General features: G+C 30.4%; 2 protein-coding genes across 2 annotated transcripts; one reads left to right on the top strand and one right to left on the bottom strand.

The window, feature by feature from the left end:
- Positions 1 to 7804: 7804 nt before the first annotated feature.
- Positions 7805 to 11853, top strand: LOC107463042 (psbP domain-containing protein 5, chloroplastic). The gene is made up of 10 exons (XM_016081752.3): positions 7805 to 8132; positions 8198 to 8306; positions 8776 to 8825; positions 9312 to 9379; positions 9459 to 9557; positions 9862 to 9921; positions 10419 to 10478; positions 10567 to 10621; positions 10804 to 10853; positions 11521 to 11853. The coding sequence occupies exons 1-10, from the start codon at positions 7898 to 7900 to the stop codon at positions 11617 to 11619; spliced, it is 885 nt and encodes a 294-aa protein (XP_015937238.1). The 5' UTR covers positions 7805 to 7897; the 3' UTR covers positions 11620 to 11853.
- Positions 11854 to 12110: 257 nt separating this feature from the next.
- On the bottom strand, positions 12111 to 16604 carry LOC107463041 (syntaxin-32). The gene is made up of 5 exons (XM_016081751.3): positions 16079 to 16604; positions 15678 to 15928; positions 15154 to 15329; positions 13766 to 13963; positions 12111 to 12387 (listed from the first exon to the last, which is right to left on the bottom strand). Exons 1-5 carry the CDS (start codon positions 16320 to 16322, stop codon positions 12228 to 12230), a joined length of 1029 nt encoding a protein of 342 aa, XP_015937237.1. The 5' UTR covers positions 16323 to 16604; the 3' UTR covers positions 12111 to 12227.
- Positions 16605 to 19115: the final 2511 nt, after the last annotated feature.

The raw sequence follows: 19115 nt of genomic DNA, 5'->3' as shown, positions 1-19115 counted from the left end.
TTGTAATTCAAAAATATTCCTAAACTCCTTTTTCTGAAGTTAATGTCAGGCAAATTACTTTTTCCGGAGGCCAAGTTTCATGAGGATTAAAAATGTCATTATTCCTTACTCGCCATATCCACCAAAGTCCCGAAAAGAACTTGAACGGATGTTCTCTGCTATAATACAAGAATCAGTTCTTCAAATCCAAAGGATGATAAGAAATATCCAACCTATGCCAGACAAGTTGAGCTTTTGGACAATCTCGAATACAATGTAAAATCGATTCATGGTTAGAAAGACATCTTGGACACCTATCCGATGACGACATCCCTCTTCTAAAGCGAAAACTTGCAGTAGGAAGAGCCTCCTTAAGACACAACCAAGCCAAAAACTTGTGCTTTTTCGGAACAAGTTGACGCCAAAGTCAAAGCCAATTCTCTCGCTCTTCCCAACCAAACAGCTGCTTACACAACCACAAGTAACCATTGCGTGAGTCATAGGCTTTGGCAGCAAACCCACATCAATACCAACCTACTTCCGGACTTGCTTGTTCATCTGGATTGTAAGAGAGAATATTACCTTTCAGATTTTGAGATAAAGGAGAATAAAGAGTATCCAAATGCCACCTACCAACCGACCAAATATCCTGTATCCAGAGATTCAAATAAAAAATGTGAACATAATGCATCTCATTAGATAACCGTCCTTCTCTCCTCCAGCTAGAAAACAAAAAATTTTGGTTCAAATCTCCAATACAACAAACAAACCCATCCTTCAACACTTCCCAAGTCTTACAAAGACTCCTCTAAATGGGAGAGTCATTGTTCTTAAGATAACTAAAACAGTCATGTAGAGGTTATCGGTATTGACATCCAACAATTGGACCCATAATTTGTTTGGCTGCTAGAAAAAAGTCCAAACTAGTTTCCCAAGAAGAGTAATATTTACATAATAAGGATCTCTAATCCCCAAACCTCCATATTTTTTTTGGAGTAACCAGTACCTTCCAACAAACAAGATTCAATCCTCTTCCATCAACTTGTCCCTTCCAAAGAAAATTTCTCATCATAGACTCCAATTATATCTATTTTTAGATTTTTTAGATGACTATTTACGCATTTAATATAAAAGGTAGTTATTTATTCTGATACAATATTACGTAATTGAATGCAAATATTTTATACTGATAATATATCAAAATTAAATTTATACTAGTTTTTTTACCCTAATAACATAATGAGAACATAAATCTTTTAAAATTACGTCGATCCTGACCTTATAGATTATGGTACAAAAAATTTATGGCACTAAACTACTTTTACGAGAAGGTCGTAAGTGGCAAAAGTCTACGACGGCTAAGAAGATCATGGTCTCTGTAGATAAAAAAATAAATAATAAATTTTTTAGTTATTATTTTCATATAAATGAGTTTAATTTTTTAATAATAATTAATTTTAACATTTGTTATCTAAAATTTGAAAAAAAAATTAACATGTATATTTTTATATTTGATTATGTATTAAGATTTGCTCTGTATAAATAGAAATAATTAATTGTTATACTTGCTATTTAAAAATAATATTTTTTATATATATAAAAATATAATTAAATATTAGCATAAAAGAAATTTATATTGATAATTATAAAATTAATTTAAATTTATTTTTTTAAAAGAATTGAATTTTAATTTTAACTTTTAATCACAATATTAATATTTTTTCTAAATTACATGTAATAAATATTTGAAGAAAAAAAAAGTGAAAATATAAATTAAAAAGATAAATAATAAAAATTTAAACAATAGTTATTTGTACTGACGTTATGTAATTAAATGTACATATTAAATTATTTTACACTGATAATATATTAAAATTAAATTCATATTTTAAATCCAGCCAAATATAATTTATTGATTTTGATAAAAAAAAATGAAAAAAATAAAAAATCTATATAACAGTCCGGACGTATTGTATTTGGAATTTTTTAATTATTGATAAAATAATTAAATAATATTAAATATAATAAATATCTAACTATGAATATTACATAAATAAAATTATTGGCTTCTGACTTTTTTGGATATTAATATCAATTAGTATTAACTATTAAGTTTGATTTTATTTTGTTTTCAAAAATGAAAAAAATACTAGAATAAATAATTATTTTAGCATTCGAAATATTCTAATTTTAATAAAATAGATTATAATATTTTTTTTGACAAAATGAATTCTAAAATATATATTTAGGGCAAAATAACTCTAACATTAGCGTTTATCTAAATAAGCCCAACCATTTTGTTCGCATCGGATGTACCTCGTTTTATGAAATATTAGACTTTATTAAATAAAAATAAAAAATGTTATAAAAAATAGTATTGATAAACTTTATAAATATAGAATGCATTAATATACAGGTAAATACTAAATCGATATTCGAAAATATTTTGACATTGATAAAATAATACCTGATTTTTCTTATTAATAAGATAGTGTCTAAATAATTTTAAAATTTGATAAGAATACCATTAAATTCGTTGGAACACATCTCCGATGAGAATGATGTTGAACTAATCATCGTATTTTACTCAAATGGCAACCTTGTTAATGTACATACCTAGTTAGAATTATTAATTAAACAACTCAATCCAACTTGAAAAAATCAAAACACCAAACAACCCGCTTCTGAAACCCTAATTCCATCCCTCAACGCACTCTCTCTACTATGAGTTGTCCCAAATCTAGAAAATCCCCCCTAAACCCTAATCCGGTAAAGGATCTCTCTTTCCAACGCATTAAGTTTACTCTAATTTTTCCAGATCTCCCTCCTCAATGCACTCTTTCAGAACCATAATGACAAAAACAAAATAACAATATCAAAATTCATATACAAATCTAAATCTAATCAAGTAATCAATTTTAATATCAAAACCACAACATTCATTTAAAAATCAGAAGGAAAATGATAAATAGAGAAAGATAAATTGATTCTCTAAGAGAATGAAAATCAGATAAAGATGAAATAACAAATTATAATCCACCATTATTCAGGGACTATTGATTCATTAGACTATCAGAAATCTGGTCTGTAAGTTCAGGGATACGCTTGTCAACTTTTAAAATTATTCAGGGACTATTTTGTCAATAAAAAAATTAAGTACTATTTTGTTAGTGTTAGAATCTTTCGAATACCAATTTGATATTTACCTCATTAGTATATATACAGATAAATACATTTTAATAAATATTTTTAAAAAAATAAGTGTAATCTTTTGTTTTAAAATAAATAAATATAAAGACCAAAATAATATTTAAGGCAAGTTACTCAAATAAAATAGTTACAAATCTATAATATCATATTACAACATTTTCAAACTAAAAAAACAATTGCAACTTTTACACATCTATATAAACTGTTACTAGTACTAGCAGTTTCTAGATCAACGTAAATCGTTACTGGTAGTCGCAGTTTACGTTCAAAATGGTACATACAGAAACCGCTATAGGCAGTAGCAATTTATGTAAGGTTTATGAAAAAATGTTGATATACGTAATCTATAGGAGATTCTAGTGGTTTACCTGAAGCTAATTTTTCTATATACAAGTGCAAAGTAACTGGGAAGAAGTAGAAATATTTAAAAATCCAATTAATGAAATATAAATTAAAATATTATCTTTGATAATTGAAGGTGAAAAAAGAGAATTTATTAAATAAATAAGAACTTTATTAGATGCAAATAAGGGGGTTAATGTGGATTGGATCATCAAAATTTCGATTTAATTCGCACTAAAATATAAATAAATATAATTTAAATTTTAAAATTTTTAAAATTTAAAAAGTAATTCAGTTTTTAAATAAATAAAATTTAAATTACAAAACTTTCAAAATTTTAAAAATCACTACCAAACTTGTAATATTCAGTATTGTCTATTTACATTTAATTTTTAGATTAAAAAAATAAATAATAAAACTTGCTATATGAGTACATATGAAAATTATTTATATAAATTTGAGAGATGATAATATTATTTTTAAGGGACATATGAAAATAAAGTATTTTTTTATTTAATTTGATCAAACTAACAAGAGGCATGACAAAAATAAGTGACATAAGTTTAATGTAATTGAAAAAAATCTCATTCACTAAACTCAACTAAAATTTTTAGTAACTCACGCACGCTTAATCTCATCTTACTTAACTTACTCTAACATCATTTAATTTTTACATTTATTAAATTAACACAATAAATTTTAATCACATACTTTATTTAATAAATTTAACCACTGATTTAACAAAACTCCTAACAAATGCTAAAGTCACAAATTAATATATAAAAATAAAATAACCATGCTAATAATAAATCTGATGATAACGACTGCAAGGTCTCTTTAAAGTGGTGGTGAAAGAGGCGAAAATGACGACAATGTGAATGGCAACAATGGCGAAAGATGCAGCGGGGACAACAGTAGCAGCAGAATCGACGACGACGTATAGTAACAGCTCCAGCGGGTGCTCCAAGTGGTGGTGACGACGACGAGCTCTCGATAGTGACGACGGTGACAATTCGACAACTTGGGAGAGAGAAGACCAGGAGAGAGAGAGAGAAATCATTCGCACAAGTAAGGGGAAAGGGTTTCGCGTTTAAATTTTAACCTAATTTTACCGTCAAATTTTTTCCAACGGTAAATCACCAAAACGACACGTTTCATTAAACTGTGATACCGACGGAATATACTGATGAAAAATTCGACGGTAATATTGGCGCCAGTGAGTTATATTTTCGCACCAATAATTACCATCAGTTTTAGCGATGAAAATTTTTTTTCGACGGTAATCTTTTATAGCAACGAATTTTTCCTTTTTTACGTCAGAAAATTAGACGATAAATTTATCGGTACAAGCTGACATTAAATCTGACGATATTTAACATTTTTTTTATAGTGCAATTACTAAAATGTCTTTTTTTTTTGCAGATTTTTGTTTATAAGTTTTTTCAATATGGTCTTCTTCAATATGATCTTTATACTATAATCTATGTTGGACTACTCGTTCTCTTTGTCTAGTCAATAAACAAAAAGCTAATTAAAAAAAAAAGTCATTCTTATTCCAAAATAATTTATATTATACGGTTCAATATATGATTTCTATTTAACGAGTAAAAAAAAGTAATAACAATAAAAAAAAGTAGTAATAATATATAGGAAAATGACAGATAGATTTCTGTTTTTTTAAATGTTTGACAAATACACTTAATGAATTTTAAATACAAAAAGTCTCTGACTTTAATAAATAGAGGACAATTTAATCTTTTCATTTATTTGTTTCTCATACACTAAACAGAATTGGCTGACGTGGTTGAAACGGTGTTCAGGTATCTGTTACGGTGTCATGCTGGAAAAGGAATAAAGTTCGAATGACAAATAGGTCCTTGTTGATGAAAACAACGGCATTTTGCAAATAAAGTTTGAAAGACAAATAGGTTCTTGAGAATTTAGTTCATTATGCTTCTATTATGTGAATTTAGTTTATAAAATTATGCTTGTATTTTAAAATCTAGTTAACTTGTTGTATTTTGCAATTTAGATTATTTGTATTAAAATTGCAGAAATTGGACTTGTTCTGTTTCTACTTTTTTTTTCTTAAATTGCATTAGTTCAATTTTCTCACATTAGTTAGCATCAGTTAGAATTAGTGTATTTGTGTATTATATTAGAATTTGTTAAATTACATTAGTTCAGTTTTCTCATACCAATAGCATTAGTTAGCATTAGTTCATTTATGCATCAAGAGTGCACCAGTTCACTTGTGCATCATTTATGTATTAAGTTTGCATTAGTGCATTCGTGTATTATATTAAAATTTGATAAATTGCATTAGTTCAATTTTCTCGTACCAGTGGCATTAGTTAGCGTTAGTTCATTTATGCATCAATAGTGCATTAGTTCACTTGTTCATTATTTGTGAATTAGAATTTGTTATATCAAAGTCCTATTTGTCCTTCGAACTTTATTTGCAAAACGACGTCGTTTTCATCAGCAAAGACCTATTTGTCATTCGAACTGTATTCCCTTTTTATGTGGCACCGTAACAGACATCTGGACATCGTTTCAACCGCGTCAGCCAGTTCTATTTAGTGTATAAGAGGCAAGTAGACCGAATGATTAAATTATTCTTTGTTTGTTAAAGTTATGGACTTTTTTGTATTTAAATTTTGTTAGAGATGTATTTATCAAAAATTTAAAAAGTCAGGACCTATTTATCTTTTTCCCTAATATATATGTAGTGCCTTTGTTACTATAAGGCAACAAAATTTTCTCACTATGGTATATTTTTAAGTGAGAAATTTCGGAGGCATTATATTAGATAAAAAATATTATTATATAAAGAAATAATTATATGTTAATGTCTCCGTATATTTATTATATGATCTTTATTATTTGACAGTTTAGTTGTTTTAATTACTTCTAAAATTTTCAATTGACACTGAAAAAAGAGTATAGAAATAGTTACAAAGACAATTCAAATTGGCCGAAAATGACGTATGAAGTGTAACGGTCAGTTGACATAAAAGTCTATAAATAAGTCTTAGACTAATATTGTAAAGAAGTTCTGCTCTTTAGGAGAGCACTTGGAAATCCAAAACGCTTTTAGCCCATTGACATCGCAGAATAAAAATTGAAAATTTTAAATAATTTCTCTAAATTCAAAGTTCAAACACTTGTAATGTATTTTTTTTAGTTTTTATTAATAAAATTTATCTACTTTTATATATTTTTCTCTTTTATGTTTATTTTTTCTTTGTCATCCTTTCTTTAATTTTTGTTTGTTTTAATTTCTACAATTTATTTTACCTATAATACCTCACATTTCTTTATTTTATTTGCTAATTTCATTCTTTTTAATTTCTATTGACATTACAATTGGAGTTTTTAATTTTGATATTGGATTTATAGAAGTGTTTTTCAATAAGGTGAATTTTATGATACTTATGATATGGTACCTAACTTTTGTCTAATTTACTTGATATGGTAAGTTTTGAATATTTAATAATTTTTTATTTTTATACTTTTAAAATTGAATATTAATTTTTAACCCACAAATATTTGTAGGCACCATAACAATCACCTTTCAATAATGTGGAAATTTGGTGTGTTTTTTTTGTATGGAGATTACAAATCTAACCTTTTAATTTGTGAAGTAACACAAAACCTATCCTCCGATTTGTGAAGTAACACAAATCCTATCCTCCGATTTGTGAACTTTAATTTTTTAAAATTTTTAAAATACAAAACCTACTTTTCGAGTTGTGACTATTTTCATACTAAATTAAAACACACCACTCATTCATAATCGAAAATAAGACAACAATAATTTTTATATAAAAAATTACATAAAAATACCCATATTTTTTTAACATATAATAAAATTCGAGTAAAATAATTACATTAGCTAATAATTTAGTATGAGTTTCTTTTTCTCAAGTTAAAAAAAGTGATAATATAATAACTCATGAATTAACTCAAGAAAAAAAATATATAGACAATAAAAATATTAAACAATATAAATAATAGATATATCGAATATTCATTTCACTAAGTGTACGGATGATTATTGGCTCAAATTTACTCTTATCAAACCGATGATAGGAGAGGCTCCAAGTAACATTTGTAATTTGACCTTTTTGAATACCATGGTCCTCTTCATGAATGAATTGCTATCTTTACCCTGCCCAGAAAAAAAAAAAAAAATTATTTTCTAAAAATAAGGAAAAGAAGAAATAAAACAAGAAATAGGAGCATGACAAGAACGTGGCATATGAGCAGAATCAGATTACTGAATTGAGTTTGAGAAAGTTAAGATATGGTCAGTGGATGAAGAAACACTTTAGAGTTAGAGACCTTCTACACTTCCATTGCAATGGTTTTGCACTCTTCTCTCTCACTCTCACTCTCTCTCTTCCCCTTTCTCAGTCCTAACAACAATAACATCCACCTTATCCTCAACAACAACCTTAATCAACACAAACACAAACACAAACGCAAACACTTGTCATGTTGTGCTCTGAAACCCACTTCCCAAACTGATACCTTCTTTAGAAGGGATTTTGTTCTCTTTGGCCTCACTTCACTCTCTCTAACATCCCCACTTTCTGGTATTCTCTCTCTCTCTCTCTCTCTCTCTCTCTCTCTCTCTCTGACGCTTGTTCTTACTTTGCAGTGACACTTGCTGAAGAAGAACCGAAAATGGCTTCCTTTGAAGATGAATTAAATGCCTATTCTTATCTCTACCCGGTTGAGTTGCCATCTAAGAAATTTGTCTTCAAATGGTAGTTACTGTTCATGAAATTTGATTTGATTTGTACTAATTACTTATATGCCTCACAATCCATAATACTTATAATAAATTAAAATTAAGTGATAACAAAATTGTTTGTCTTTTATAGTAGTTACTGGATAGTGGATAGTACAAAAGTAAATGTAGTTTGTGTTAATACTTAACTGCTCTATTTAGTTAATTATGTATAGATGTTAGTTAAATATATGTTTATAACTGTATATAACTCAATGTTTTATTGATTCATCTTCAATCTTATTAAAAAAATCCTAATCATTTTATATATATTATTTAGTGAAAGTGACTCTATGGGACTAAGCATTTGGTGCTGTGCTACTGCATTTAACAGAACTATAATTAGTTTAATTCCTCTAAATCCAATTCCTGTCTGGAAATTTTTTCTTCACTATTAAGAGGAATTTTCAAATTGTAGGAAGCTAACTCTTTTCATTTATTTAAAGGGTAGAATCACGAAAGCCCGAGCGATACTCTTCAGCTGCGCCACTTTCTCGTAAGTTCCATTCTTTCCCTTAGCATCATTGCAAAGGTTTATCTTATCAAATAGCTTAAGATTTGAGGCCAGGTTCTGTTTCCATTCAAATCTCGTGTGTTCTTGAGCAGAGCAATACTACATGGTTAGCAAATATTATCATTTTTTGCCAGCACTTGACCAGTAATAATTTGCATCCATATTTAGAGGGGTTTTACTCACAAGAAATATATAGTTTGCACTTATATTTACAGAGTTTTGAACACATTGAATCAATATAATTTGCACCCAGATTTTTTCAGAGTTTGTACACATGAATTAGTAAAATTTATTTGTTAAAGATAATTTAGTGTTTGTGCCGGTCAAATAATGACAAAAAATACTAAAAATTGCTGGCCGCCAAGAGTTTTGCTTCTTGAGCTTGTTGTGCATCAAAGTAACCAAACCATTTGGTTGCTTTATGATTTCCTTTTTCTGATAAAATATTGCTCTGCTAATTCTGTACAGCTGATGCTCGCCTGCGCATTGTATCGGAACGTGTTGATATTATTGATAATCTTATCATCTCTGTCACGGTATTTTCAGAACCTCACAGTTGGAACATGGACTATTATTAGTTATCTATTGATTTTTTCTTTTTTGGTATTAAATCAGATAGGTCCCCCAAATTCGAGCATTATAAAAACAACGGATAAGAGTAAATGGACTGCAAGAGAGGTTGCTGATTCGGTTTTATCTGACAAATCTGCACTGGTAACATGTCACTCATTTATAAATTATGTCTACCTTATTCTTAATTCATATTTGACTGAATATGAATAAGAATCCTATGATTTTAAACCAATAGCTTTTGGATTGTCATATTTACCATGTCTCATATGTTGAAACCAATATGAATTCTCTAATGGATGATTTGAGCACTGAACATGGCCTTTTAAACTTTATTGTCTAGGCATGAGTAACATTTATTTAACTATGTTAATTACAAAATTGCTTTGCTTGTCATCCATATTGAAATATGTCAAATTTATAACTATATGATTGTAACAATTTGCAGCGAGTTACCTCTAGTCAGCGCTTAGCTGAGAGTTCAGTTCTTGATACGCATTCCGGGGAAGTAAGTTTTAGGAATAATATTTATTTCTTAATTCTCTCTCATATTTGATGGGTGTTAAAGAAATCATAGTCTGATGTAATATCAAATGTATATGATGGGAGAACCATCAAATTGGTCCCTAAAAGCTTAAAATGTTGACAATTTAGCCCCTAAAAGAATATTATAATTCTTCAAGGTACCCCAATAACTAATGTGTTGACAAAGTAGTCCCTGCAACATTTTTATTAAAAAATGACAAATCCCATTCAAATAACAGATTCACCATTACACTGCCATAAACTATTAAAATATCTTTTAGGGACTGATTTGTCGGTGTTTGATTGTTTAGGGCTATATCGATGGCTCTCCGGCTCTCCCTATATTTGTATAAATAGATATCAAAATGTAATTGTTTGTCAATGACAATGAATACTCTAAATATAAGACATAGTACTCAACATCTACATTTTTAAGTTCAAGTTTACTCATAGTGGAGCATATCTACACTCTCTTTGCAGATTGATGGAGAGCCTTATTGGTATTATGAATACCTTGTTCGCAAATCACCAATAAAAGTTGTAAGTATTTTGTTTTGGCCCTCAAGGAATGATGTGATGTACTGATGTCTGTAATGGCTTACCTTTGCCTGGCAAATTGTGATTGCAGACACCGGATTCAAGTGTCTTTCGCCATTATCTTGCTTCAACAGCTGAAAGAGATGGTATATCCTCTCATTTTTACTACTTGTATTTTAAACTTGCTTAGTTAGATTATTTCTACTTGTGATTCGATACGAGACTGTTCTGTCATGGTTTAATACTTCAGAAATTCTCGAGTTATATTTTCTTTTCATCATTTCATTTTAGCAATTCTCTTCTGATATTGCGAAGCGAATGATTGCAGGTTATTTCTATTCTATCAGTGCTTCAACTCTTAGCCCACAGTGGGAAAAGGTACTCCACTCTCTCTTATGGTGTTTACATTTGAACAATTATGAATGAAGTTAAGCACTTCTAGAATGATATAATTAAATCCTAGTTAGCAAAGGAAATTCTTGTAGCCGATTTGGATGACAATAATAGTAAGTGTGAAAGTAGCTACTTTTGCTATTGTGAAGTTACATAATTTCATAAACATCTTTATACTGATAGTGCATACAAATTAAACTTCTATTTATTTATCTATTTTCTCTAAAAAGTTCATGAATGAATTAAAGGATTAGAAGATGTGTGTGCAATCAACCGTGCTACGTGCACACCAAAAATAGCCACTAAATTAGCTATAGGTGTAAAATAAATGTTAAAATACACGTTGAAAATGAATTAAACAAAATATGTACTTATATATTCAAATGCATGGTGACTGATTTGGTGGTTGCTTTTTTATGTGCACATAGTATTTCTGGTGTACCAAAAATTTCCTCATGGGTTACAAGGTCGTACGTGGAAACCATATTTTCTTTGATGTACCAGAAATATTTTGTCTTAGCGCTACCATATGATGATGTGCCATTATATTTGCTTTATCTTTTAGGAATAAATATTCCTTATTATTTTGTTTTTGTTTTCTATCCCTTTTAGGGGCAGGCTCTAACTAATGTTGACAATACTTTTGGTGTAGATGGGGCCTTTCCTTGAAAAATCAGTGAGCTCGTTCCGCCTTCTAAAGCCAACCGAAAATTATGTTCCTCCTTATAAAGATCCTTGGAGATTTTGGTGAATAGAAGAAAAAAAAAAGAGATCAATTTTGTTGTATTCTTGTATTGATTCTTTTGGGATATAATTTATGCAAGGAAGTTGAAATCGCATATTGTATTCTTTTGGGTTCGCTGAAAAAGGAAACAGAAATTATCAAAAATGGAGTTATGTATGTAATCACGCAACAATTCCTTTCGTAACATTGAATTTGTACAAAAACTAACGATGGATGGAATTGCTGGGCAAAAGAATAACATACATTTACAATACTATAAATTCCTCCTTAAATATTCGGAAGCTGTAATCTCAGTTACCAGGGATCAATTAATGATATTAATCTAATACATTTTGAATTAGAAGATAACCTTTACAGAAGCCTCCACTGCGTAATAATCATCACAAATCACAACGATATTATAGTAAATGGATAACATGCAATGCCCAATAGTTCTTAACCTTCCCAAAATATGACAATAAATACAAGATTTGACAAACTTGTTGGGAGCTAAACTCTTTAGGAACGAATATATATATTCAAAGAAAGAAATATTAATGGGATACAAAAGGCTCATCACCAGTAATAAGGCCGTCACTTGTGTCCTTGTTTTCATTTCTGTGTCATTGGAATGACTATGCCACAAAAAATAAGAAAACCATGAGGAAAAATATTAATACAAAGAAAATCTTGATCATCAGCCACCTATTAGAAGATATGCTGTTCAGATACTTCAACAGAGCCCCTTGTGCACCTTCTACGTTTGCCAATGTATCGTCCATGTTCTCATCAATTCTGAAAATTGAAACACACACATCATTACACCCCCCAAAAAAAAAGTAAAAGGAGTACCTCTATCAACCCAACAAATGTCTTAATTGCACAAAATGAAAACGAAAATGGAAATAAGGACAAGTTAATTCAACTAGTTAGCAATCAAGGTCCAAGAGATGCAACTGTTTCCAGCCAAATTACTATTTTGAAATGTTTGTAAGGGTGTCAAACTACAAAGTTCAAAAGAAACTAATGACAGGGCTAAGGGCTAAGCCAATGTAAACTCAACTTCAATTAATGATGAAAACTCAAACGTTAACTCATAGCTAATGACACATATATCAATCAGGATTAGCACTTAAACCAGCTAATAGCATCAAATCAATCCTCATATGGCAAAGTATTGATTCATCCACAATGTCCTAAGCCAATTTTTATTTGAATTCCGGCATATCTCAAAGCATACCCAAAAATAAAATTAAAAAAAATTCAAGAAACCATGAAAATAATTTCATATAGTCATTGCGGGAGGGGAATGAATTGGAGAATAGTCATTAGCATGAAAACTTTCATTAATATTATTTAACCTGTCCCCACTCTCAACAAAAGACTATTAAGTAATTTCAACTGACCATATACCAGAACCAAGAGGAAACAATTTTGCTCTAAGAATATTATTACATATTTAAAGGAACTAATAGGATCAGTGAAGTGACTAAAGCAAAACAAGAAAAGCCAAAGTGTGGGTTTAGTGCATGTGATGCAACTCCTCTTGGTGTCATAATGCATAGGAACAGAAACTTTTCAAGTACAATACAAGGACACCATAGCTGTTCATAATTTTACCAATAACACCATATGTTCACTTTTTCATCAGCAGTTTTCCCTTTACACTTACTATTGCACTATAGGGAGATTATATTCTAACAAGTAATTTCACCACACTATAAGCAAAAAGATGATAAATTTTAACAGCATTTGGCATCCACAACCTTATGACAACATGCAGTAAACAACCCAATCATACAAGGAACCATATATCCTCCATACACCAAACACACTAGTGTTCTATTGTTCATACTACCGCAGCTAAGTTCTTATCCAATTATTCTGCTCAGTAAGCAGCAAAACAAAAAATTAAAATAGGATGCGCACATAAGGCCTACAACCAGAAGCCAATGCAAAAAATTGCTACACATAATACAAGTTTATATTGATGCAAAGACAAAACACAATCCACAATCAATTTTAGCAATAAAGGCTCTATTGATGACAGAACTGTTGACAAATAAATAAAGCTTAAATCTAATAATAACATACATCTTCTATCGTATTAGAAAAAAATAATAAAGTGCCATAAGAATGTAAGCACATAGTACACCAGTGAGACATATAGAACCTGATAGCAAGCTCTCCTTGTTGGGAAACGAGAGTTGCTAATTGATTAAAAATATTGCTGAGTTCATGAATGGTGGATTCAACATTATGAAGAGCTTCAGCTCTGCTTTGCATGTAACTGTCTTGCAATGGAACCATCTGCTGCTGTTGTTGTTGCTGTTGCTGTAGCAATGGCTGACTCTCCCCATCTGCCTGCTTCCTGTGGATTTAAAGGCCACAAAAGAAAATAAGGTTTGAGGCTAGAGTTCAAGATATAATTTGACCAAAACCTAGAAAAACCTTTAACATCTCTACATCTATATCTATATCTATATATATAATATATAATGGGAATACGAGAAGAGTTGGTGTTTGACTTTTTTTTTTCCTCTAAAATACCCTTCATTATATATAACGTATAAAAAATACTTTTTATTTGTTATATCAGAGACTTGAATCCAAAACCTTTTGATTAAGTTATAAACAATTCACCATCTCAACTAATCCCATTTTTATTACTTTTATATACATTTAATAAATAAATAAATAAATGAGTGAATCAATAGGAACGTTAGTGCCTATTGATACACTAGTTGAAGCATAAGAAGTTTTCATTGTTGAATACAAAAGGACCCAAATCTTCCCTCGTAACTAGAGCTTTCCCTTTGGGTCTTGTAAGGCAAGTTTCATGGACCTGATCAAGCATTTCCATCTTAGTCAGACCAGCCAATCCCCAACAGAGGAAAATGATTTCAATGACATAACAAGTTTTTTAAGTGCTTTCTTATTTGATCTTTTTCACTCAACAATTTCTCCTGGACAGGCCAAGTTAAAGTAGTAAACTAGTACCACAATTTTACCAGGCAGGAACAGTCCAGTCCAAAAAGTTAATGTCTTAGGGCTACTGTCTTGACACGCCTTACTTGTAAGTTGTAACAAAGGAAAAAATGAAGAGAATTGACTAATCAGGTAAAGATATGCAATGAGGAAAAAATAACACAGCAAAAGGACAATGACAGAGTTCTTAAATTCAGTATCTGAAATTAACCTCGGTACAGTGGTTGCTAGACAATGCAGCAAAAGTTAGGTTACACTTCAATAATAATAATTCAAGTAAACCAAATAAATGAAGGATACACAACTACAAGCATGCTCCATTCTGCTTAAAGACTAAGTTTACTTAGAGTCACTACTTTGTTGGAAGAAAAGTTATGCGCTTAATACTATTATAAAGCACATTGTGGAAAATAATGTGATGATTAATGAACACAGAGCAAATGAAGTTATCTTACAAACCATTTGTACTAGGATTTAAAAATAAAAAAATCATTAAAGCAAGAAACAACAAACTCGTGTTTGATTATAATCTAAAAACCAACAATAGAAGAAGTAAAGTAGAGCACAACTTACTTAGGAAACAACTCAGATGAAGATGAAGACCCACTAGCCCATGGAGGTGCGGGGGCATTAGAAGCACTAGCAGCCGTCCTTGTAGCTAATGGCCGTTGACGGACAAAAGGATTAGCAGCATCCTTAGAACCAGAGGCCGAAAACAATTGTCTCCTATTCTCATGTACTTTCAAGTTCTTCACGAAAACAGAAACACAGCTTCAGTCATCAGCCATAAAATATAAACAAGAGTAAATTACACCAACTTTTCCTTAACTTAGATGATATCACACACGACAACTCTCCAATTTGTCATGCCTAAGCTAAAGTTTCAAGGGTAAGGAGTGTCATTAGAGTTTCCATGTGATGCTCAGCATCACAAATTGGGAGTGTAGCATTGCCTAGATCTTACAGGTAGCTAGTGTATATATTTTGAAAATGGCGTAGCTTTCGTGTGCAATTATAATACCATCTGACGTGGTAAGTGTAACTTACCACATAAACTGACAGAATCACATCAATATAGTAAAGCTGCAATACAGTACCTCGGTTCTCATGGTGAGAACTTCTTTGAACTCCTTGGTGGTGCTCATCAAACGGGTCTTGAGGTCATCTACAACCGTAGTTGAATGGCTGGTAGTGTCGGCAGAAACGTTCCCGCTCTCATTCCTCGAGTTGCATAGCAACTGAAGATCCACAACTGCAGAGTTCAACGCAGTAATGTCTTGCTTGATTACACTCGTAAGCTCTTGGATTTCCATTGTAGGGTCATCAAAAACCGAAGTCCTCTTCGCCACTACAAAATTTTAAAAAATAAACAAAAGAACACAAATCTCTAATCTCTAACCTCTTAAGCTCTAAACTAACAATTGCATAAAAAAAAAAAAGACAGAATGCAGAGAAAATTGAGGAACCAATAATCGAGATTGTTACGGAAATTGCTTACACTTGGCGAGCTTGGCGAGCTTCTGAGAGGTTTGGTGGATCCCATAGCCAATCTTGGAAGCCCTTCGATTGAACTCGGACTGAATTGCGATTGCGGATCGCTGTTCATCCGATCTGGAAGAAGAAGAAGCAGCAGATGAAGAGGAAGTGGTTGTGGGTCCGTTTGAGGAAGAAGATTTCTTCAACCTCTCGGCGATGGTATGGAATTCGTGCGTGCGATCCCGAATCGACGAGTGCGCGTGCATCTTCTTCGAGATCTGTGGAATGCGAGGGGAGAAAAATAGATCAAGAAAACCCTAGATCTAATTTCGTTACTGAATTGGGAATCGGAATTGGAATTGCTGCTGTGAATAGATGAATTGGAATTGAAGGTAGGAGAAAAAGCTAGCTATGTCGTAACGAAATGCGAAATTGGGAATGATTGCATGTTATTACAGTTGATTATTGAACATTGATGAACCCGCTTTCAGCAAATAAAATCTCAACTTATCCATCACTGGTGGATTTATGAATCCACATTTAAGGGTCTCTTTGTAAGAGCTCGATAATAATCCATTTATTTTGGAGTCATATTTCGATTTACAGGAATATTTGGTAAAATATTAACTAAAATTTGTCAAAATTTATTATTTTTTATTTTATTTAATATATTATATAATAAATAAGTATTAAATAAAATAAATTCTGATTATTAGATTTTTTTATATAAATAAAATAAAAGGTAATTTATCAAAATAAATAAAATGGCTTGTAATATTATCAGAATATACATTTTGAAAAATGGATACCAAAATGCATTTTTTGCATAAACTATATAAACTGCGATAGAAACCTATGATTTACAAATGAACATAAACTGCTACACCTTCACAGCGGGTTATGTTAATATGCAAAATGGCTAAAATTCGCTCAATTGAACATTTTTTCAACCTAAACCTTCAACTTTATTATAGTTTTCACCAGCTTCAACTCCAGTGCTTCACCCATATCTAACATCTCATTGCCCTGAAACTCGACGACCAAGGTGTGGTTTGTACTTTTTTATATTAATAAGATAAAATGATTATTTCTTTAAATACAAAATGTGATTGCACATTATTTTAGTCATGGTGCCTGCGAATTAGAGATTGAAATCATTTTTTTATATCTATCCATTGACACCTGCAAAATGGGACGGCTACAAAATAGAACAACGGCCATTTTTCTACCGTCGCAGACGAAATGACTTCTATTAAAATATTAGGATGGATAAAGAATGATCATATTGAATCTTCTTATTTAAACAATAATAAGCTTAGATGTTTCACAAAAAAAAAAAGAGGTTATTAAGAACAAGTTTAAGATATTTTTTAAAAATAATTTTTATTTTCAATTTTTTACATTAATTTTTTTTAAAGATACCTTATTTCTAAATGTTGAAAATAATAAAATATGTTTAGCTGGTCTATTTTTAAAATGTATTTATTAATATTTTAAAATATAAAATTATATTTTTATTAAATGTACACTTTGAGTTATTTAATTTTTTATTAAGTTAACAATTTATTTTTATATAATATCAAACATGAGATATATTTGTTGAATTTATAGTCAATTTAGTTCCAAAATTTAGGATTGATCAAGTATATTTGTTAAATTTTTTTATTTAGTATTGAATACGTACTACCAGAATTAAAAGAGTTATGGTGAATAATAGATTAACTTACTAATCTTATTTTTTAATGGGTGATCTATATAAATACAATTAATTATTTTAAGATTGTAATTTATTTCATATTTAATATTATATAAAAATAAATTATTCTTAAACTTGAAGGTCAGGAGCATCATTGAGATTCCTTTGATCAAATGGCGGAGAATTTAGCCAATGAAATGAGTCAATAGTTAGAGAAGGCATAGTTTGAACAAAAAATAAAAACAAAAATAAATAAATAAACACAACATCTCATGCCCAAAAAAACTAATCTTTTGATAAAATTGAAACAAAATAATCAAAAGGTCGCTGAAAAAATCAACAATATATATATATAAGAGAAAGCGTACTTGAGAATTGTGGAGCATGATGGGAGAATCAAGTAATGTAGTGGAACTAATGCCAAGGTATAGTGATGCATGGTGATGAAGAGCAAGAAGATGGAGATGTAGAAGCGAAAAAGGTCGCGGTTTATGCATATTCTCAACTCATACACAAACCGCGATACTCCTACTGCGGATTATGTGCATTTGGGCTTTGAACGTAATTCGTGAGACCCCTATAGCGGTTTATGTTCATTTGTAAACCGTGGGTCCCTATCGCAGATTACATAGTTTATGAAAAAAAATAAATTTTGGTATCCATTTTGCAAAATGTGTAATCTGGTAAAATTGGAATCCTATATATTTATTTTGGTAAATTGTCCTAAAATAAATATTGTAATTATGAATATATGTTAATTTCAGGGTATTACGGATTTAGGGTAAGTGACTTATCTCGTTTATAGTGTAAAAGAAATAAGTTTGGCCATATTTCATTTATAATGTAAACAAGATAAGGTACGAACACGTGGCAACGTATTATGTTTACAAATGTGGTACGTAAGAAATAGTTGTTTATTCATATCTCCTTTACATTGTAAACGAGATACGTGAGAGTAAAAAATGTATACACAATAAACGAGATAGAATAGGACAAAAATTAACTCCGTATAAAAGGATCATGAAACTGTTGGTATTCTTCAAAATTCTCTCAATTATTCTTTCTCTTTCGTTTTTCTTTGAAAAACTTAGCAAAAATGTTTAGTGGCAGTGGTTTCTTTGTTGCGATAGTGTATCGCAACTGTTAGATAAACAGTGACTGCGGAGTTATATTTGAATGTGAGAGTCTTGCACTATTTCGAACTCGAATAGCAAATTCGTTGTCCGAGTTAAAGAGTATATTGACGCACGTCGGCGGTGGTGAGAGAAAAGAGGTTGGTAGAATTGGGAATAGGATGCTAGCACTGATGGAGAATGGTGTATTTCAGGTTCGTCTATTCTTGTTCAATGACGATGAGCATGTG

The sequence above is a fragment of the Arachis duranensis genome, chromosome 8, assembly GCF_000817695.3.
Source record: "Arachis duranensis cultivar V14167 chromosome 8, aradu.V14167.gnm2.J7QH, whole genome shotgun sequence".
Classification (NCBI taxonomy): domain Eukaryota; kingdom Viridiplantae; phylum Streptophyta; class Magnoliopsida; order Fabales; family Fabaceae; genus Arachis; species Arachis duranensis.
The sequence above is the reverse complement of the archived record's forward strand: the minus strand, read 5'-3'. Positions and strand labels throughout refer to the sequence as shown.

Excerpts from the sequence above, each read along its gene's own strand:
- LOC107463041 (XM_016081751.3), bottom strand. The coding sequence starts at position 16,322 with ATGCACGCGCACTCGTCGATTCGGGATCGCACGCACGAATTCCATACC. Across the intron at positions 15,929-16,078 it reads GCTCGCCAAGCTCGCCAAGT|TGGCGAAGAGGACTTCGGTT; the intron begins GTAAGCAATTTC and ends AAAATTTTGTAG. Across the intron at positions 12,388-13,765 it reads CAAGGAGAGCTTGCTATCAG|AATTGATGAGAACATGGACG; the intron begins GTTCTATATGTC and ends TTCAATTTTCAG.
- LOC107463042 (XM_016081752.3), top strand. The coding sequence starts at position 7,898 with ATGGTTTTGCACTCTTCTCTCTCACTCTCACTCTCTCTCTTCCCCTTT. Across the intron at positions 8,133-8,197 it reads TCTAACATCCCCACTTTCTG|TGACACTTGCTGAAGAAGAA; the intron begins GTATTCTCTCTC and ends CTTACTTTGCAG. Across the intron at positions 10,622-10,803 it reads TTCAACAGCTGAAAGAGATG|GTTATTTCTATTCTATCAGT; the intron begins GTATATCCTCTC and ends GAATGATTGCAG.